The 23,023-nt window shown below is 41.8% G+C and overlaps 1 protein-coding gene across 1 annotated transcript in view; it reads right to left on the bottom strand.

The window, feature by feature from the left end:
- The window catches only part of NAMPT (nicotinamide phosphoribosyltransferase), a 37,057-nt gene extending 16,104 nt beyond the window's left edge, over positions 1 to 20,953 (bottom strand). Inside the window, exons 1-8 of the mRNA XM_058022620.1 lie at positions 20,805 to 20,953; positions 8,829 to 8,985; positions 7,454 to 7,557; positions 4,548 to 4,676; positions 3,934 to 4,092; positions 3,476 to 3,612; positions 1,440 to 1,665; positions 176 to 295 (exon numbers count right to left, since the gene is read on the bottom strand). Coding sequence (XP_057878603.1) covers positions 176 to 295; positions 1,440 to 1,665; positions 3,476 to 3,612; positions 3,934 to 4,092; positions 4,548 to 4,676; positions 7,454 to 7,557; positions 8,829 to 8,985; positions 20,805 to 20,864 — 1,092 coding nt within the window. The 5' untranslated portion in view covers positions 20,865 to 20,953. The remainder of the gene's footprint in view (positions 1 to 175; positions 296 to 1,439; positions 1,666 to 3,475; positions 3,613 to 3,933; positions 4,093 to 4,547; positions 4,677 to 7,453; positions 7,558 to 8,828; positions 8,986 to 20,804) is intronic.
- Positions 20,954 to 23,023: the final 2,070 nt, after the last annotated feature.

Here is a 23,023-nt window from a genome sequence, read left to right as displayed (position 1 = left end):
CTGTGGAGTATTAATGAATTTGTTTTATGCATTATGATAGCACTGCCAGTGTCTGGAATGAAGGGCAGGGGTGGGGTCAGCAGTCTCTGCTGCAACCTCTGACTAGTTGTAACAGAGTCCAGATTAAATATCAACCTTATCAGTGTCACCCTGACACATGAATAGGATCTCCTACCTCTTGCAGTGTGTTGATATCCACACCATCCCCTTGAATAACTCTGAGATATGGTGGCAACAACTTATAGCCTTTTGAATTCTCTGTAATGGGAAACCTCTTCCCCAAGATCTCCAACACCTATTGAAAAGTGGAAAGAAGATAGTTCAAAATTAAAATAAAAATCTGCCATTCCAATAAAGAACAAAATTTCCACACTTGAGTCATGCTTTTTCTAAAAAATTAATATAAATCCATCAATATACCCACAAAAACACAAAAAGCCTGCCAGCCATTGTGGTGCAAGCCCTTAAAGCAGTCACAGACAATATGGTCTTTAAGAAGTTGCACCCAAGAGCTAATCAGAACCATGCTTCCACCCTTTCTCGCTTTGCTTGTTGTGACTTTTTGTTATTAAATGTGTCAGCTGAAGATCCTGCTCTTCTTTTGCCCTCCCTTAAGAGGGTGGATGAGCATTTCAGTTTTTTATGATTTTGTAAGCCATAAATAGTTAAAATGAAACACTTCAGCTAGGAGATTTTCTTATCAGCTCTGATAAAGATCATTCAGAGTTCCTATTTGTGATATGCCACTTATCTCAAAAGAAAAAAAAAGTGTTAAATCTGCATAGATCTAATTTGATAGAGTAACGTTGCCTCAACCTTCTTACTTGGACAGTGCTGACAGTTACTCAAATTCAGAGGTATCAACAGCTTTTATTATGAAACTGAAACAATCATTATGCTTTCTAAAGAGCAATAAGGCAAGAAACATTTTTCAGTGTGGATTCTGCCACTGACTTAAATGCACATCTTATTAAAGAGAAGAGGGCTACACATGTATTTATAGCACAAAATAGTGAATTACATTAAGATGGGATGCCAAGATACCTAAACTTAGCAGTAAGAATTGTTATTGGCCTGGCATTTACTAGCACTGAAGTGGTTTCCCATTGCATTTGTTAAGTGATAAAAGCTTCTCTTTATAAAAGCATTCCAACATCACTACATCAGCAGAACTGGTAACTTGCAAAAAGCTTCAAGAACCACATGCAAGAATGGGATTGATGAAAAACAGGAAATTATTTGGACTGCAAAAGAGTTTCCATATATATACACTGAGGTGAAGTAAACATTTACATATTTCATAGGTCCCAATCAGCCAGCGTCAAATACATGCAATGAATACCAAGTTAGAGCCTTATACATTTGCTAGCCAGTCATTACAAAAACCCAAACAATTGCCCTCCCAATCTTGTACAGAAATGGCTTCAAGAAAGGATTACCTTTAGAACAGTGTCAAGGGGATTCCCAGAATCTGGTCTAATAATAAGTGGTGCCTCTGGACTTCGGGCTTCAATTATATGCCTTAGGTCATCACCCCATATTTTTTCACAAGCATTGTAAATGTCATAGCTGTCACTAACCACAGATACAGGCACTGAAGAAAACTGTGTTACTATATGTTCAAAAGCATCTTTTTCATGATCTTTTCCCCAAGCTGTTATGGTACTGCAAAGGTAATTGAAAAACTCACATTAGAATTGCATTTACATGTCATTCTGTATTTCCTACCAGCAACAGTTCAGGGCAATGATAAGCAGTATGATTACATGACAGCAGAAACTATGTGCTTATCAGCTCTGTGTTGCATGGATTATAAATACACCATATACTAAATCAACAGACTTCATTCAGACAGTTAGGGAACTACAGAGGCAAGAACAGAACATCTGCTCTGACAACTTCATGCTACAAAACGAGAAATTGAGAATGAAGCACCTCACCATGTGTTAGAAAAATCTAAAGAAGGAAACAGAATTTATTGTCTTTTTTAACAGCGATATAAAACAAATATTCTCACTTATACAAACAGTCCTCCAGAGGAATCTGAGAACATTACCCTTGGTACAAGGCCACAGGAGAGCACATAAACCAGAGCTGCTGAGAGCAGTAGTGAATTACTGAATGCAGTTGATCTGCAGTAGCTGCTCAGACCAGCTGACATAATTGACTTCAGTAACTTATGTGCAAAGACCTAAAAATGCTCTCATGCACAACATAAGAGTCAGTGGGCATTGAATTTTTACCTTAAAATTCCAGCATTATCTGCTGTGTGGCCAAGTCTCAGATCATGGTAGCAGGGAGACAGACAAACTTTATTTCACAGAGGCTGGTGCAGTCTCACAAGAGCCCTATGACAAGCCAGGGCAAGCACCATGCTCACAACACCACCCTGTACTGGAGGTTGTGGAACAGTAAAACAATTCTGTAAAAATTTGGGCCTCTTGTATGAGACCCTTTTTGTATTAACTTGGAGAGGGTGACTGCAGTCACATTTGGTGGTGCAAACTTTAGGCAGGGCAGTTTAAGCTCTCTGCTCTAATGCCACCACTTTAATATCCTGGGCAAAAGACACTTGATCTTGACTCCATGTGTTTCTTACTTTCCTTACAAAAAATGTTATAGTAGTTTTGCTCTTCAGAAATTTCAGACAAAAACTGTCACATCAATTGGTCAGGAACTCCTGCCTGAGAGCAGCACTACAGCAATGGTACAAAAGTTTTATGAAGCACTGCTGCTTTAAAGGTGCTCACTACCCTACAAGGGCTATTCATGTAAGCCTTTCTTGCAACCCTAAGTGAATAACAACTATTTAAAAGCAATAGTAAATATTTAACTGGGTTTCATGCTCACTGTGAAACACACAACCAACCTTGTTTTATATTCTCATTTCAGTGCGTAGACATGCAACTGAAATTCAAGGATTTGCATTCACTCCCAACCTTGTACAGGACATGGATTTGGAAAAAAGTAAGAGCTCTCTCTCAAATGTTTGAGATCAGTTTCCTTACACTTAAAAGCTCATTCACCATTCTTAGTGATACAGCAAGGATTTACCATTACAAGTTACACTGATGGGAAGCTTGAGAGCAACTGCCTCTTCTGGAGGGAGAACACGAACAGTGAGAGTCCAGAACTGCAACTCAGAGTTTGTCAATTCATGACAATTTTATATTTAAAACAAAATTTGAAGTTCATAATTTGAATCCTCAGTATCTATGGACTATAAACATTCAAGCTTATTCTAAAAAGACATTGATAAGAAAGAGTTTAAAACATTTAAAATATATTTGTAGCTAAGAGCAACCATGCTACTTATGTCCCCCTAGAACATAGAGAGGCACCAGTACAGAACTGCAGCTTCAACAGCTGGATCAGTCAGGGCTAATACTGTATGTATTTTTGGATTCAAAGAGGGGTAAGAAAATAATTACATTTTATTAAGCTATTCTTAGAAAGGTTTAGACTAGTATCTTACCTGTGTTCAGCAGCTGGAACAGAATATCCTGGAACTGGATCTTTTGTACCATAGTACTTTTTAATTAATGCAATTCCTGCTACAGTGTCTGTTCCTTTGAAGTTCACCAAGTGAGCTGAAGCTCCTATTCCTGCAGTCTGAAGAGGATGCAACTGTGAGTTTCCATGCCAGATACAGAAGGCTCCAGCCACCACCCAGCACTAGTTTGCAACAGCAAGACTGACTCAATTCCCACTTCACCAATATTCCCTTCATTCACTTACACTGGGAAGACAGAGAAAACCTCTCCCAGTCCAGTGCTCACATTGTACCCAAACCCTCCACACTTAGCCCAAACACAGTGCTCTGTGCATTCACAATTTCAGGGCAGAACAGGGTCACAGAGGTTAAGAGGCATCTACAATTCCTCATAGCTAGGAACAATCAGACTTTTCAAACTGCTAGACAAGCAGTTTTACCTCTTGTGAAGAAACTCCTCTGTAGCCAAAGTCATGCAGTTTATATTCCAGTCCTTCCAAGCTGCCTGAAGTCTCCAGCAAATATTTGGCCAAAATCTTTTTCTGCTCTCTAGAGTTTGTAGCCACTGTGATTGGGTACCACGACTGCACAAGAATTGTCTAAAACAAAATCCATCATATTAGTTGCATATTTGTTTAGAGCTTGACAATGCCCAGCTGGCATTTATTCAGGCACAAAAAGGTCTATTTATTTTCATTCCCTGTTCAGAAAGTACTGATGCCTCCAACAGTTTGCTTTAGGGCTTAAGTAATTAGCCTTTATAAGGTAGGCAAGGCATTGACCTTCTCAGGAGTTATCACTAGCAAACCACAGACACACAGTTCCCCCATCCTCCTTTTTTATGGATAAAAGTACCTCTGTGAACTTCCTGTACAATTATTATGATCCCTTGCCAGGTGGGGGAAAAAGGTCTATGTAAGATGACTACAGAAAAGAATTAAAATAGAAAATGAAAGTTGCCAGAGATTTCCCGTAAAGCAATACAGGATTAAACCTTTAATTAAAGTGCATTATTATTTACTTAAAAAAAAGGTGTAAAATTTCCAAAACCTACCTCAATCCAATTTGTGAGCCAGTAGCACTCTGGATCTGTGTTTTCTACTGTGAAAAGAACATTTCCTCTGGGAATTACAGAGCCCTCAGGAACAGCCTTTATTTCTATGGGAAGATGGCCATCATATTTCTGTGTAAGGAACAGTAATGTTGTTAGACAACAGGAAAGATTAGGACTTACAGCTCTTTTATTTGACTGCAATGGATAAAAGGCTATGAATGAATAAAAGCTTTCTTCTTAATTTCTTTCAACTCTAAAAATAAACCCACCAGTCCAAATAAATTAAAAAATCTATATTTATGAAAAAAGGACAAAAATACTATAACTTAAAAACCAGTCTCTATCAAAACAAATGATGGTTATCAGTTGCATTCCTTGAGCAAATTGTGCCAGAAAAGCCTAAGCATTCTTTAAAAATACCTCAGTTCTACCCACAGATTGAGAAATACTTACTACTCATTTTCTTCAATGCTTTGACATGTAGTAAGCTAAAAAGAGTTTAGCTACTATTCATATTTTTTTAAAATTCACTAGTTTTGCTTAGTATGAATGTGTGCTTTGTTCATTTATTACAGCAGGATCCATTTAATAACTATTTTAGAGAATATTTTCATCTTAATTACTTAAACTTCTTAAACATGAAGTCTTACACCAGAGTGTCACTCCTTTGTCAGTCTTTTATCCCCAAAGGACTAAACATTGTGTAAAATATGTCTTTTGAAAAAGAGTAACCTGCAAATAGCAACTCCAGAAGACTAATTGTAACTTTCTGAAAGAGCTCTGCAAGCTGTACTGGTAATACTGAAAATGTTTTGGATGGTAATATATTTTGACAGAAAGCTTCCCATGAGATATCCTGTTAAAGGCAACAAAAATTGCATCAATTCAGAGAAATTACAGATTCATAAGTAGCACCAAAACATTCTCCAGTACTTAACAGACACCAGAAATCTCTTCTATCTTACAGTTCAAAAGTTTATTGAAAAATGTGATAACCTGAAGCAAACTGTGTTTATGTACCACACAGGGCCTAGTTGCCAAATTTGAAGATAATAGATTAATGAAAGATAACAAAGCCTTCAAAAAGGTTCAAAATAATTTATTCATTATTCAATAAAGGCAAAAGTATAGTTAAATGAAAAAAAGAATGAAAAGATTTCAAAGCTGCTGTAGCTGTTGATTTTGCCCATGGAAAAAATTATATGATCATACCATGGCTCTGTATTATTGCCCTTTGCAAAAATTTTGGATAGACTTGACTTGTACAACTCAGGACTTCCATCTCTATCACTCCTCACTGATTCCTGCCAACTTCCACCCTTTACACCTGCCCATTGTTCTCCAGGAAATCCTTTTCTTTCTTCCAGCCCTTCACCCTATCAGTATTTACCCATTCATTTACTCTCAAGTACAAACTGATGGGTGAACATTTCAAATCCATTCTGGCACTTCCCTCCCACAGCCACTGCACCCTCCACTTTCCCCACCTCACCTGAGGCACTGAGCTAGGGAGGAACAGTGGCAGCTGTGTGAACAAACACTGCAATTCAGGGAGCAGGAATTCTGTGCACAAAGGGCACACACACAGACTCAAAGAGTACCTACACTTCCAGTTTGAGAGCCACCAGCACAAGAGATCCAGACAAGAAAATGATGTTTGGGTTTTTATATCTATAAATACACACCCACACTTTTAATAAGAAAACCTGACAAAGGAATAAACATATACAGAAGGTATGCAAGAATGCTTATTTTGACTAGAACAAAAGTTGAATGGACTTAGTCAAGCCACATTACAACTCAGTGAGGACAGACATGCAAAATTAAAAGTGTATTAATTCTCTTTATCCAAAGAGGGATCAAGCTTACTTTAACACAGATGAAAGCAGTTCACAATGTACAATGTAGCTTAAACACAAATATGGATTGAATTCAAATTTGTAGTTATTTGAACTGGATGCAAGTCCTCTACAAACCTCTCCATAACCCTCTCTTAGAAAACTGTGGGCTTATTTGCCTTGTTGCCATTTGCAACACTTAGTTGAAAGTCACTCTTCTCTTGCACACCTATGGTCCACCCCAGTGGCAGGATGACATCACATACATTAACAAAGAGATGCCACCATAAAAGTACATACAATTAGGGTATCCAGAGAAATATAAATGCAGAGGACTAAAAAAGGAGCTTTCAAATACCAAAAATATTCACTCACCAAAACCCACAATGAAACTAAGTATTTAATTACTCTGAAGAGATTAGTACAGCTCTGATGAATGCTATTAGTCTGAATCTGCTGCTTTTACAGAGATGTCTGCAATTACTTAAGTCTAACACTTTTTTAAACAAAAGGGGAAAGGATAATTGTGAAAAGACTAAAGTTGAAAGGTTTTGTGTGTCATAAGTGCTCAAGCCTTGTATTTTATAATAAAATTCAATATTCATATCTCTGAAAAATTTACAAAACAACTGAACAAAACATGCATTTTCTTGAACTATTTATACACCCAAGAAGTTGCAATGCTTTCTGCATTAGAGTAAACACTGTAATGACTAGTTAGAGAAATGTAAATGATGCAGGCAAGCACTGAGTGCTGTATCACACATGGAGAGCTGCCAACAAGCCCTCACTCACTCACTCACAGGAGCTGGCTGGCAGCAGCCATAAATCCTTATTACCTGCAAAGCCGCATTTGGCATCTGAAAGGATGGAAATTACTTTTCTCTAAGGAATTACAATTATATGATTATTCTTTGACAGCTGCTACTCCCTGTACACTAAACATGAAAAGCTAAATTTATCCAGTCTTCACTATCAAGATTAAAAGGAGAGACTGCCATATTTATTCTACTGTTGATTCAGAAATCCTTCACAATGATCTCCAACTATTTTTGCAATTTTTTTTACCTCTAGAATATAGTTCCATCCCTTTTCATTGAAGACATCATCTTGAAAATGCTCCCTATATACTTCTTTGGCTTCCTTGATTTTCTCTTTGGTCACCACTTTACCTGGAGTTTCAGAAACAGATTAAGGCTTAGAAACTTGCAATATTCATCAAATGATAAAATAAATAACAAAAAGGTTCAGGCACAGCAAAGTTACTTTGCCATCAACAAAGACATGAACAAAATGTCAAATGCAGAATGCTTAAATCATAATTTATTATACAGATTAGAAAGCTCAAGAAACCATGAGGGTAAAATACACTTGTGGTTTGCAGATGACTCAGGAAAATTTTGAGATTGCTACTCTTTTATGACGGTCAGAAACCAGTCAAGAGGTTGAACAGCAGTGCTTTTCACAGAGGAATGTGTTGATTGTGCAAGCTGGTACATGCAGCAAGGACACATCCAGCACAAGGGTTAAGCTGTGCCATTCCAGAGGGAATCCCCATGGAGGGACTTTGCAACCAACCTTTGACTGACCACTTGTGCTTGGAACCAGCAGACTAACAACATTACTTGAATAAACATGCTGCTGGTGTAGGGCCAGTCATCTACCTTAGAGAACAACCCTCAGATTGCTAAGGACAAAAGAAACAAAATTATCAATTTTGACTAAAATGAAATTTCAGTCTTTGGTGGAATTGGCAGAGATGTTTATTAGATCAAGACAAAACCACAAGATGTATGACTAAATTTTTCCTTTACAGCTTGGCAGAAGGCAACATGCACTCAGGTCAGAACAGGTGATATTTGTAGATAAGGCAAAAAAAATCTTGAACAGCACCAAGGAATTTTCAGATGTTACTCCTAAAATTATCAGTATAAAAATCACTTTCATATGTAGCTGCCATACTCAATGATCTAAGCTGAGGGCCATTCAAAATTTAAGGAAAATTAAAATTTAAGGAAATTTGAAACCATTATTGGTTTACACAGTAAACAAACCAGCAAATACAAAACCGAAGTTAATGCTCAAAATGCAAAATGTATTTTCCATCAAATCTTCTCTCTGCTTGTGACTATGCACAGCTTTGGTCTCTCCATTCATTCCAATTTTGCCCACTGAAGTTGCAAAATGAACACCTTCTCATTTTTAATACACCATTGGCATAAATAAAGGCAGTAGAGAGGTGTCTGGATTAACAAGTTAGTACCAATTTATGAGGGTGGATAACTTTTTTCACAATCACATAAATAAGGTATTATGCATGTCACTACTTATGGTGTATCAGGATAACCTGGAATTGTTTCAACTGTAAGGCTACAAGCTTGAGAAAAAGTTAGACATTTAATTAGAGAAAAGGTTTTACTGGAATTTAAACTGGAACAGTTACCTTTTAAATATTTATTCAGAATGTACTGCAAGCCATAAAAAACTGTTTCTTCATATTTCAGTTTCTTTAATTTGGAATTTTCAGTCTTCTTTTCACGACATTCAAAGTAGGAATATACCTTGCTTGTGTTAGGTGGATATTGCTTGTAGTGTGTAACCTACATCAAGAAAAAATTCAGTAAGAACTCAAAACATCACTACAAAGCACAAGAGAAATCATATTTGTACATTAAAGCTTAAAAGTAACTCCCAGCTCTTCTGAGCTGTGATCATTTATCCATTCACATTCTACACGAGTATTTACAGAATTTCCAGGTTTTTAAACACTCTCAATTTTCAGTTCCAAGGACTGTCTTCCCTCTGTTATCCCTTGCTTCTTTACCAAGTCTCCTTTTCCTGAGGTGAACCTCCCCCTCCCCTGGTGGCTTGGCTTTTACTGACTGGGAAAGGCACTGGCTGGGATTTTAGGAGCAGCACTGAGCACCAATGTGCCCAGTCAGTTTTTGATCCACCACACTTTGGCCAAGCCTAATAGCTACAGGAAGCACAAAATTCCACGCCACTACCAAACACCTGCTTGAATCTGACTTCAGTTTTGCAGGGCACCATCCCAGAGCTCAGATAAACCCACCCAGAACGAAGAAGGCAGTGGCAATGGCCTTTACCCAAGTGTCCCATTCCCCATGAGCAGAGTGGGTCTCTCAAACTCTGGTCACACCAAAGCCAGTTCACAAACCTGTTACTGTCAGTAAAGCTGCTAAAATCTACCTGAGGTTTGTGCCTCCCTACAAAGTCAAATGGGCTTTTTTTCAAAATTTGAAAAAGTTCACATAAAGGAAGCATGAGAAGTTGCTGCCTGTGTGTATTGCGTAGAAACTGGCCATAAAACACACAATGTTATGCTGAATTCAATTATTACAGCTTTTCAGAGCTCCTGATAATAAATTTAGCCAGAAATTTACTTTGATTAATAACTGCATTTGAAACAAGTACGCTCTAAACACCTAAAACCTTAAGCCTGCAAAATTTCATCTCCTAATGTGTAAGAAGCAAAGTCCATGCAAAATCCTTAATTCCATACTGAACAAAAAGAATACACAATGACAGAAACTTGGCACTATCAATGTTTAAATTACAGAACACACAAATCAAGGTAAAGTACCCCCAAAAGCTGAAGGTATCAAGAGTTTTCTTAAATTATGATGGGAAGTCTAAACAAGTCTATACATTCCATAAGGAAAAACTGTTCCTACAACTGAGAAAGCAGCACTGTACATCAGAACAAAATTCAAATGGTTGGAAAATCCTGTGAATTTTTTTCAAACTCCCATATTTACAGGTTAGAGTATCAATTCTTTATGTTTCTTACTGTTACTTACTCAAAATAAATTTTAAAACTTCTGTTTCTAATACCACAAGGAATTGGAAAAGGGATAGTTTCACTGTTTCTTCCTTCTTGTCCTGATTTTTTTAAACATATCCCCAACATTCTCAAAGAAAAATATTTGAAGGATGCTTTACCTGTATTCCTCAAACTGTATGTTAAAGGATTTTAAAATTACAGTTTCACTTCTCCTCTCAAATGTCGTTTAAATTGAGTATTTGACTCAGATTAGACAATGAACTACTCAACTGAATTTCTGGTTCTTCTATACCAGCACAAGGCTGTTATGGCTGTGTTTCCAATGCTGCAAGGAAACATTCAAGGAAGGTCAATTTAAAGATCATTCCATTGTCTTTGCCTGTATGAGGTTTACAAGGCAAATCAAATAAAACCCAAGCTTGTCATTGCATGTTTTCTGCCCTGCGTTCAAACAAAGCATGGCACCACAGGCATTTGATGGAGCACAAACCTCTTCTGTTACAATTCCACAGCCACTCAAAAGCAGAACGCCTAAGAGTAGCAATGTTAGATCCAAAGACAAAACCTGGCTTTTAGATTTAGTTCTAGCTATTAATAAATGTCTTGCTTCACAAATTATAACATGCCCGTTCTAGTTCTGTGCAGAAGTTCCAAGAAGTACATCACACTGCCAGCTCAAAGAAAACTCTGCATGATATCATCACATTTAAAAGAAAACAAAATCCCTGCACAAAACAAAACACACACACACCATCCTCTCTTCTTTACTATGGAGTAGACAAAAATAGGCTCAATTTGACTCCATGTCTTTCTATTGAGCGGGTATATGAACACACATACATATTGTGTATTAAATTGTATTAAATGCACTCTGAGAAAAAGATCCTGTAACAAATCCTTAGAATGGTCATGCACTATAAGGACACAGAGAGTGGGAACTCCTCCCCTCCCACTGGTGCCACCAAGATAAGCTACAGCAACCTCATGAAAAATTCTGCTCAGTTTTACAACTGGTACTGGACTTTTGAGTTTGTGATTTCAGAGCAAAGGCTCAACACAGCAGCTGCAAGTCCCAGGACCAGCTGCAAGTACAGCACCTGTCCCAGGACCAATCCTCCACATGAATATCTCAGTTCCTTGTGGCAAGCTCGAGAGCAAAGCAAAGCAATGCTGCTGTACTCATCACAACAGTTCAAACAATGAAAACTATACCTGCATGAGATGGGATACTCAGGGTTCCTTAAAAAGTTTATACAACTTACCAACTATGGGCAAGTTACTGAAGCCAACACCTACATTGTAATGAAAATCTCTGTAATCTTCCACTCGCATCTTTAAAATATATTAGACTTTGACAGTTCAAAGGCATCTCCTCCTGCTATATGTTTCTCTCTATCAAAATGGTTACAGGCCCAAATTAACTTAGGGTGCACTGAGCTGGTGCCACCTTTTCTTATTGCATTAAAGTACATTCTTTTAGGGACTTACTCTAGCTCTGCTTTAAAGCATGATCACAAAATACTGTGCTCTGGCTGCAAAGCAGAACTTGAGAGCTGCAATCAGGATGAAATGCCAACAGATTTATCCTCTATATTGCATACCTGGGGACACAGCTCCTCCTGACTACCTTGCTGACAGCTTCAACCTAAAAAAAACATCACTCAAGTTTCTCAAACATTGCATCACAGGTTTAGCTATCTTTTCTGACATAGGATTAGATCCTAACCTGAAAATACATACTAGCTAGTGTCCAGAAGATAGTTACTCCTAGGGATTAAAACATATATGAAAGTTTAGTGTTTGACAGAAATATAATTTCATTAAGTTGCTGTAAGTACTTGAAGGAGATAAGCAACTAATTTTGCAAGTCACATGTGTAGTATTCAATTATATTCTTCACACATTAAAATCTATTTAAACAGTGAAAATACACATCCCTGGCAATTAAAATATTTACATCTGAGCAAACCTTACAGCTGTAATTTTAAAGATACTTCTTTTGACATTCCACAAAGTTGTTAGTTTTACCCACAAATCTGAGACACCCTTTTAAATATTACTCTATATTTAAAGGCACAATCACAGTCTTAAAAGTACCACACTTCCCAACCACTGGCTACTTGAAGGGGGCTTATAAAAAAGATGTAGACACACTTTTTAGCAAGGCCTGCAGCAACAGGACAAGGAGTGGTTTTAAACTAAAGGAGGGTAGATTCAGACTAGATACAGTAATTGTTTTGTGATAAAGTTAGTGAAACACTGGAGCAGGTTGCCCAGAGAGCTGACCCATCCCTGGAAACTCTCAAGGTCAGGCTGGATGAGGCTTTGAGCAAACTGGTCTAGTTGGAGATTTCCCTGCTCACTGCAAAGGGGCTGGACTAGATGCCTTTGAAGGTCCCTTTCAACCCAAAGCATTCTTTGATTCTGTTATATAGGTGTGTAAGAAGTTGAGCACAAGACCTACAACCCCTGCTGAGTTATCTGGCCATCTTTTTGCTCCCAAGCCCTCAGACAGGGCACCATACTGATCAGGAATATCTGCCCACAAGATGTCAGAGCAGCTGACTGTATTAGCTGTCATTTCTGGGCTTCTACGTGGGGGAATAATGCCCATCTGCCACAGTGGTGGTCAGGAGGCTTGGCATGTAGTGAAATGCCTGGTGGTGCAAAAAAAAAGTGTGGAAAAAAGGTCAAGGTCCAGGAGTGGGAACAGTTCACAGAAGACACAAAGGATGCAATTGAAAACTAAACAAATCAACAAGAAAAAACCTGACACAACACTAAAAGGCCCTTGGACAATGAAAACTATGCTTCAAAAAATGCCTGATCTTTGTTGTCTGATGAAGACTTGCATCTTTCTGTATCCTAAAGGGCAGTAGAAAGAACAACCAGAGGCAATGTACAATATTTGATATTAAATTTTATGTGACTTGAGAGATTAAGGCAGTATTGATAACTCTATGCTTTCAGTTAGGGGATGACAGAAGCAGGACTTGTACAGATAAGTAGCAGTGACTATAAAGTCAGTAGGAAATCCCTTCTCTTCAGGAAGAAAAAAACCCCCCAACCAACAAACAGAAAAGCAAACAAAAGCCTCTACTGGGATTAAGAGACCCTTACAAGAAAACAACTCTCCAAAGTATCTTCAAAGGCCTTTTGATGTTTAGTTCAAAGGCTGTGGTTTAGGTTTTGTCTATAAAACACATGACAAACAGCTTTGGCACTACAACCTACAAGATTATGTACTATGACTGAAATGGAGCACTTTTATTCCAGTTGTGATAACTCCTTGTTTAATTTAATGCAAATAAAGGTATATTCTGCACAAAGAATACTTTCAACAAGGATTACATCTATTTAATTAAATCAAGTTTTTTTTGAGGAAAAAAGCATGAACCACAAATAGCATTTAGATCATAAAAAAAACTACCCTGAACATTAAGAGTTAAATTTTAAGAAAAAGGAATTAATGGGTATTCAACATAAAACAGGGACGACTGAAGTAAATGCTGCATTTTTCTAAACTAGATAAGATACTTGACATAAAAACATAAATATTCGTGCAATCTACAAACTTTGTTGTACAGGATATTGTGACAAATTTACTTTAAAAGGTTATTTAGGCCTATGTAATTCAACTACTTGAAAACATGGGAAAAACAAATAGGACATGAGAAGTCAGGTGTGGCCAAAATCTCCACTGGCGGTAATTCCTGATGCTCCCCTAGGTCAGATGCCAACATGAACCATCAGAGAGATGCTTCCAAACCCTGTCTACAGTGGAGAAAGCAAACCCCCAAACATTTACCCAGCAGGATCTTGCCTGTACTGTAACTCTCATGTGACAAGATGATACCAGTTCAAGTGAGACAGTACTTGAACTTTCTGGAGCTGTTTTGGAAAATCCTTAGTGCTAAATGAGTACAGAACAACCTGGCCACTGCACCCATGGTGCCACAGCAATGAAGACTCAGAGGGACAGGTGGCAGATAAAGCAGAAGGAGCATGGCCTGGACTCGGGGCCACTTGGCAAAGCACAGGCTGGGCACTGCACTGCAAGTGACATTTGGGGGGTCCTCACCCCCGGTGTGCCTTACCCAACTTCAGTGCAGTGGTACTGCTGGTATTTACACCAGGGAGACTTCTGCAAAGACACCAAGACCTCCTATTTACAAACATTATGGAAAGAGGCCATGGATGCAATACTGCTTTACCTAAACCCTTAGGAAATTTAGCCAACAGAGCAGCTAAAAGCAAAGTTTGCCAACAATCTACATGGAAAACAGCATTACTAGCAACATACGGAGATGAAACAGGACTTAGGAGCAAAGGGACTGCTCTATCAGATATACCTCACTGAGATGAGACAATTAACAGCAGTGATAAGGCATTGTGACCCCCTTCAGGAAAAAACCCAACACAACTGTGACTAACAGTTATATTCAACAGGGATGCTTTGGCAGCATTCAAGCAATCACAGAAGGAATCCACACCACAACAGTGGAAATGAAAACCAGACCAAAAGCCAGTATGGTTAAATGATAAATTTATTTGAACAAGAGAGGAAATGCCAGGAGAATCAATCTTTATTAATTCAAGAGAAAGGGCATCCAACAGCAGCAGGTAAAGTGCAAGACATTCTTAAGTGAGTTAAAAAAATCTAAGAGTCAAGTAGAATCTCACTATTTTGATTACATGTGCTTCAGATTACCAGAAGGGAAAGAAAAAGCCTTAGAGAGACTCCAAGCCCCTGATTAGAATGCACAGGATTGAGACAATGTTCAAGAACCAAACTGAGGACATTGGGAGATAGCAGCTCTTAAGAGATGAGAGAGATAAGCTAACGGAGGTTATGACTGAATGATGACCTTGTACCACTTCTAACGTCTCCATATTTGAGTTCATCCATCATTTCTTATGTGTGTATTGAAAAATAAGAGGACCAGAGGTGAGGAAAAAGAAGTTAAGAGACCAGTCAGTACTATGAAAAATAAGGAAAGCACAGGCAAGCAACTGAATTCCTATGGAAGCTGCACATTACAGCAGAGATGCTGTACATGACCAGGTCCACATTCATTTAAAGCACAAGGTCAATTGTAAGCACTAGAACTGAATGTGTTCTACATTTCTCAGACAAAACACAGAGCTTAAAAACAGCCACACTTTGCAGTTGATTGCTTTACCACTAAAGACTTTCATGGTTTTTGCTGTGGTTTAACCCCAACTGGCAACCAAGCCCCAAATGCCACTCATTCACTCCTCCTAGTGAGACAGGGGAGAGAATCCGAAGGGTAGAAGAGGAAAACTCATGGGTTGGGATAAAGACAGTTTAACAGGGAAAGCAAAACTTCTCTGCATGTAGGCAAAGCAGAACTGGGAATTCACTCATCACTTCCCACGGGCAGGCAGGTGTTCAGGCATTCCCAGAAAAGCAGGGCTCCAGCCTGTGTAGCATTTACTGGGTAAGACAAATGCCACTACTCCAAACGTTCCCCCCTTTACTCCTTCTTCCCCCAGCTTTATTCACTAAGCATGATGTCATGTGGTATGCAATATCCCTTGGGTCAGCTGGGGTCAGCTGTCCTGGTGTCCCCTCCCAGCTCCCTCCTTGCTGGTGGGATGGTGTGTGGGGCAGAAAAGGCCTTCACTCTCTGCAGGCACTACTCAGCAAAATCAAAAATATCCCTGAATTATCAGAATTGTTTTCAGCCCAAATCCAAACCACAGCCTCATACCAGCTACTAGGAAGAAAATTAACTCTACCTCAGTCAAGCCAGCAGTTTTATATCCAAGACTATCACAAAAGAGATGACAAAATGCCTTATGTTTACTGTCTACACATCTGTCACTAGTCTGCTGTACTACTGCACACGCTGTGGTAAGTCTCCCGCTCCTTAATGAAAAAGGAAAAACATTTACTTTTCAACAATGAAAGCTGCAGTGGTTCTAGAAGGGCTGCTTCCCACTAATTTAAAAATTATCTGAATACTGTACAGTTGCAGTGCTCCTTTTGAGCAATGGTGTCTTGGGGTTTGTAACAGGACCATGTGACTGCAAATGAAAACTTGGAAAATAACGAAGCTAGACAGTGTGAAGATTGTGTCTTACAAGGAGGGCTGAGCCAGACGCTTCCGATGCTTTGCACTGGCAGAATTACAGGAGATAACACTCACACTCCCACCACAAGATTTTAATTAAGAAAAAAAAAATATATATGGGCTGTTGCACAGAGTATTTTGCAGTCATTACGTACTAGTCAAATCCAGTAGGCTAAAGAGTACTCATGTTTCTTCCTCACATACCTCTAGTCTTCTAAATAAAGAATACACAGGCTGTCAGAGCCTAGAATAAACACACATTCACGTGAAGGGCTTCAGAACTCAGTGCTCTCCTACATCCACACAGAGTAAAAAGTCATCTGAAGTGACAAATACTTAAAATTCAACATGTAAGGCATACAAAATTAAAACATACATTTTGGGTTTCCTTGAAGCATCCAGAAGGAAATTAATTCTGAAACAGATCTCATTTACAGTCCAGATAGCAAGTCAGCTCCTCCTAAGAGGTAATTGCATGGCAGATTATTATAACTATCAGCCTAATTATGAAACATGCCAAGCAACAGTACCAGATCTAATTGGAAAAAGCAAAATAAGCTATTATTACTGCAGCAAACAAGGGTCAGTCAACAGCAGCTCATGGCCCATCCAACCCAGGCCTGGCCTGTGCCAGTCACAGCTGTCTTCCCACTGAACAGCACAGCTCTGCCAAGCTGATCCTCTCTCTCAACACAGTTTCAGACTACCTATAGTCTGCAATATTTCTTGCCTGTGCAGAAATAAACAAATATAGGCTAAACAGAGCACTGGGAATCAGAGAGAAAGAAAATGCAGAGGAGGTGTGTCAGCAATGTCAGACAAATGAGGCACTGAGGGCAAGGACCCTTCCACTGGGGAAGGGCAGAGAGTGAACAGAACCCCACTGTCTCAGAGGGACAAGACTGCTATAGAATATTGTATAATGGATGTACAGCTAGCTGTACAGATGGAGCTGTATAAATTGTACCTTGCTGCACACACAAGACTAAGACATCAGGCAACAGAAACAGCGATTTTCAAGGAGCCAGCTGATATCCCCTCACTTGCAGTTTTCTATCAACAAGGATTTTAACTTTAAATACTTCCTCTTCTCAGTAATACCAAATCACCAGTAGAAAACTTCACTAATAGAAATGCCATTGGTCTAGTGCACATGAAGATATTGAGGCTCCCCAGATAACACTGCACTGATGAATCTCTTGAGAGTCTCATGATCAGAAGAATTAAAAGGACTGCTGTTGCTTATCAGCATGTTGCACACACACTATACCAAATGCCCATGCCCAGACTCTGAGGGGATGGCATATAATTCCCAGCATACAGGAGGAATTATACTTTTGGGGCATTTGTAAAAGCTTAAGAACACAGAATAAAGTACACAGGAAGAAGAATCTAAGTGATGTAAAAACATTTATCTTGTTATTTGGTTTAGAGATAAACCGTATAATTTGAAGCCCAGCCTCAAAATCCTCAACTTGTACAATTGAGTAAGCTCCAGTCTATAAGAGAAGGTCAGTTCTGGAACCAGTGCATATTCACCTACTGGAACTACTCCTGTCTAGGAATATTCACTTTACTAGCAATCAGCATGATACTCAGCATTTTTCAAAACCACTTGAAAGATTTTGAAACTGAGTATTTAATAATCTCCATTGTTTAAGAGGAAATGTCCTACGATGCACAGGCAGACAGGAAAATAGTGTAGGAGGAGGGGAGGCTGGATAGGCTCTCTACATACAAAGCTCTGCCTACTGAATTACTTTGTTTCTAAAACTGTATAGGCACTAAACCAGCAATGAGTTGTTTTTTCATCCCAAATTGCAGCAACACGGAACTGGGACACTGGAGCTAGTACTCAAACTAACAAGTTGTGACAGACACGACCCTGAGATGCCACAATTTTTTTATTGATGGACAACTGCCTAAGCTGGGGTTGTACCACTCACTATGGTCTGCATTCCTTATGGTGTTTATGGTATTTAAACCTGTATGGCTTAAATACCATACAGGTGTTTATTTCTACGTGATTTTTGTCACCAACATTAGCTTGTATGGACTGGCATCTACTGCAATTAGATCACCATGTAAACTTATGAGCTGATCCATGTTTTTTCTCAGTGTAAATGTTATGTACAGACAGTTCTGCATACACAAACAGATGCTACAGTTGTGGATAAAGCAGAACTGTCTAACCAAATTAAAAATAAAGAAAAAATTTCCCAATCAACTCTCACTGTTGTTTTAATTGCTAATAGGGGTGTTTGGTAACTCCTGTAAAAAGCTTGACATTGCAAACTACGAGATATTTTAGTGCAGTTTTACTGCAAGTGCTCTCACTAAGTGAGTTTCATTGATTGGGAAATGCCAGTATCATCCAGGGAGCAGATAAGTGATGTTTGCTCATATTACCTAACAAGATAAAAGCAGCTACTTGTTTAAGCATTGTTCAGAGACACTGCATTTCCTAAGATTTGGAAAAAAGCATATGCAAAGAGAGACAATTTGTATAGCCCTAACAAAGCAACTGAGGGGGGCAACTGTTCTAAATATAATACAAAATGCTCCTAAGCTGCCACAGAAAACCTCATCCAAATTCGGTTTTTAACTGGGAAAAAACCCAAAAAACCACCTCAGGCCTTTATTTGACCTCTTTAAGACTTCTACCACTCCTGGAATGTTACCAAGTCATACTATGAAACAGCAAACAAAACAGAAGCAAACTGGTTTTATGTCACTCCAGTGTGCTGAACTTGAAGGGACCAGTGTGCCACCAATCCTTGAGCACACCCAGAGAATTCAGAAAAAGTTGTGTGCAAATTACATTTGAAGTAGATACTGTTTTAACCCAGGCCTGCAGTATTTAATATGATTAGTCTCAGATATGGAAGAAAAGTGCATCTTCCACATTTGAATAAGTTAGACAACAAACACTTAAACCTGGTTCATAAAGAGCACTGTAGTCAGATTGCACCCGGAATGGAGGCAGCTTTGCAAGCCCTCAGTTGCAGCATCAGGATGCTCTGATTGAGCTGCTCCAACATTTATCAGCATCTCCCAAAACTCCTTCCCACAAACACCAACAATAGCTGTTAACTTTCTTTATGTCTTGATGCAACTTATAGTAATGACAATAATAATGAAAATAATAGTAATAGCAATAATAATATCACAAGTCAGCAACTACTGAGGTTTGTACTTTAGTAGTTACTCAGTAACAAGACCTGGTCACAACATAGCTTGTTGTGATCTTGTTGTTTGCTTTCTCAATTCCTCCATCCAGAAGTACCCTCATCCCTGAAAACTCATCCCAGCAAAAGATGAGAGCTAAAAGAGCTCAAAGAGCTAAAACACAATAAATGCTTTACAACGACAACCAGGACTGTTACTGTAGTTTTGTTTACAAGAACCTCGTGGACACTGCAACGCAGCTGCTGAAGGAAATAAGCGATCCCTGCAGCCTCGGAGAGGCCGGGCACACGTGTCCAGCCCGGCGGGGCAGTCACACGGGGGCTGTGCCCAGAGCCTGGATGCTGAGCGCTTCTATGAGCGCGGCACAGCGGCAGCTCCGGCCCGGGCACGCTGGCTGCGAGGCACGGCCGGGGCACGGAGCTCCGGCCCGGGCACACCGGCTGCGAGGCACGGCCGGGGCAGGGAGCTCCGGCCCGGGCACACCGGCTGCGAGGCACGGCCGGGGCACAAAGCTCCGGCCCGGACACACCGGCTGCGAGGCACGGCAGGCGCTGCCGGGGCACAGAGCACCGGCGCGGACAGGGCGCCTGCACTTTGTCACCGCTGTCAGCCCCGCTATTTCCAAGAAACGAAGGGAGGGCCGTGCGTGCGCCTCTCCGCTCTGACCTCCACCTTGCCGAGCCAACGTGACACCGCAGTGCCCGGAGCTAAGCACGGGGCTAGCGAACACGGATTTTGCGCCAGCCGGTTCCCGGGGCGCGCTGCATCGCCGCCAGGCGCACGGCCGCGGGCAGGAGCGGAGCACAGCGGGAGGGACGCGGCGCGGCAGAGGGAAGGAGCGGCTGCCCCGCGGCAGCGCCGTGCGTGCCCTCCGCGACCCCGGCCGGGGCGGGGGGCGGGCAGCCCGGCGGGGCCGGACGATGCTCGGGGCCGGGCGGCCCCCGCCTCCCGCGTGCCCGGCCATGGCCGCCCCCCGCGCCCAGAGGCGGCGGGATGGCGGCGCCCACCCCGCCCGCTTTCACTTTCTTTTCTGGCCCCGCCGCCGCCCCCCGGCTGCGCGGCCCCCGGCACCCCGCGGGCAGCGGCTCGGGGCTGCCGGGGGCGAGAGGGGCAGCCCCGGCCAGGCCTGCGCCGTCTCCCCCGCACCGCCCGGGTGAGGCCGGGCACCCTCACTGGCGCCCCGGGGGATCTCCCAGCCCCGGCCACGCGGGCAGGGGCCGGTGGCGGCGGGACCGGCCTGGCTCGGCGCCCCGCGGACGGCGCGCACCGGCGGGTCCGGTGTCCGCAGAGGTGACCCCCTCTCTCCCGCGCGGCTGTCCGTGCCCACCTTGTAGGAGTCGGTAGCGAGGAGGATGTTGAACTCGGCTCCCGCCGCAGCGCACTCCATGTCGCCGAGCCCCGGGAGGCGCCGCCGCCCGCACGGACAGAACCGGGCTCCGCCGCCACCGCTGGCGTTTTGAGCGGGGGGAGCACGGAGAGAGGGGGCGGGGCGGAAACAGGGGATCGCGGCCTGGGCGGGCGCGAGCGGGGACGCTGATTGGTTGGACCGCTCGGCCACCGAGGGCGGTTCCCTGACGTTACGGCGAGGGGGGCGGGGCCGGGGCGCCGCGGGGGCTCCGATTGGTCCCGCCGCCGGCCGGTGCAGGGGGAGGGGCGGGCAGGGAGCGTCCCGCGCCGCACGTTCTCTTTCATTGGGTTTGGGCGGGGCCGGCCCGGTGACGTCACCGCGCGGCCGGCGGGCGCCCTCTGGCTGTAGCAAGCGGCGCGCGCTCGGCTGAACGGGCGGCGGGGCTGAGGCGGACGGGGGCGGCGCGCATGCGCGGTGGGGTCCCGGTTTCGGTTCTCGGCAGCCGCCGTTCCGGGAAAGGGGAGGCGACACCGGCACCGGCACCAACCGGGCCCGGGGGGACCCCCGCCGCACCCGCACCCGCACCTGCACCCGGCCGGGCCGGGCCGAGCCGAGCTCCTGGGCAGCCGCTGCGCCCTGCGGTTCCTTTTACCAGCGGCTGGGGCTGATGCCCGTGTGGGGAGGGAGCTGCCCGCCTTCCCGAGCAGCCCGATCTCCATCCACCCCCACTGCCCACGCTCGGCACCGGCTGCCGCGGTGGAAGAACGTGACACTTTTTGACAGAAATACTTCCGAGCATTCTTTACAGTTGCTGTCGATCGGGGATTACGTATAAAATTACACCTGCTTTCCAAACAACTTACCTTGTTGTTCAATCATAAACAAATCCAAAAATTGAATGTTGTATCCGTAACATCCCTGTGAGCTACATTAATTTGATTACTCTTGTGAGTCCTTGTTGACCTCAGCATGCTCTTGTTTTGTGCCATTCCATGAGAGAAAAGCACCAGTTTTATATATATAAATACATATAAATACAAATACCTTGCCCAGAGAGGCTGTGGGGTTTCCCTTGCTGGAGATATCCAGGAACCATCCGGTCACAATCCTGTGCCGTGTGCCAGCTCCAGGCTGACCCTGCCTGAGCAGGGAGCTTGCACCAGACACCCACTGTGGTCCCTTCCAGCTCTGCCCATTCTGTGATCCTGGAAACTGCTTTCATTTGCTCTCTCTGGAGGGAAAGGGATTCCCTACAACAGGGGAAGGTCTGTGAAGAAGTTGGAAACATTAAGAGACTCCATATATCAGGAGTTTAATGTATTCTTCCCTCTGCCATCTTGTTTGAGTGCTGTTTTTCACCAAAATATAAAATTAGCAGTGGCAATTGCTGTTATTGCTATTAGCACCATGAACTTGCAACTAATTCTTGTCTTGGATGTTCCACTTGCTTTTGTTCAGTCTTGTGGACACAGAACTATCTTCTTACCTATAACTTCCCCATCAGAGCAAAAAAAAATTGAAATGTCCATTTTCTTTCTAAGGTTTCTCTGTAGCTCTTCCCCTTTTATCTCTGCTTGTTTGTTGCTGCATAGACAACCCAGTCTGCTGTCTTCCACTGGCAAGACTGATCTAAAAGTGCTGGCTAGTTTAGAAAGCTGCTGTACCTTTTCCACATCCTCCTTAAATAAAAAAATTATTTTTCTGAAATTGTCCAGACTTAACCTTTCCTTAGTTCCTTCTGAGGATTCCTTTTGTGGAGTGTCCCATCAATGTGGCAACATGGTCATGTGATAATTTGAAATTATCTTTATATGCAAATCTCCCATGTTTTGTCACAAAATTTTCTTCTGTGGTGTCACATCAGGACTTTGTCCCTTAACACATCCTTTGTCTGTGTTATTGGTCCATATCTTTTTTAAGGTGAAATCTCTCTGCATGCAAGGGACAAAGCCTATTTTTTTTAAATTCTGCTTTAATATAAAGCTCATTAGTAAAAAGCAAAAGTTATTTTATCAGATCAAACTTTTATCTGAACCTTAGCAAGAAATTGGAAAAGTCAGAAAAATACTGCAGGTTTTTTGGTTTTTGTTTTTAAATGGCATTTCTCACTACAGAATTCTGCTGATATATCTTCAAGCCTTCAATAGAATAATTAATGATTATTTGCTCAGACAGAATTTTTGTCAGCATCTTGTTCC

The sequence above is a fragment of the Melospiza georgiana genome, chromosome 4 (assembly GCF_028018845.1).
Source record: "Melospiza georgiana isolate bMelGeo1 chromosome 4, bMelGeo1.pri, whole genome shotgun sequence".
NCBI lineage: Eukaryota > Metazoa > Chordata > Aves > Passeriformes > Passerellidae > Melospiza > Melospiza georgiana.
The sequence above is the reverse complement of the archived record's forward strand: the minus strand, read 5'-3'. Positions and strand labels throughout refer to the sequence as shown.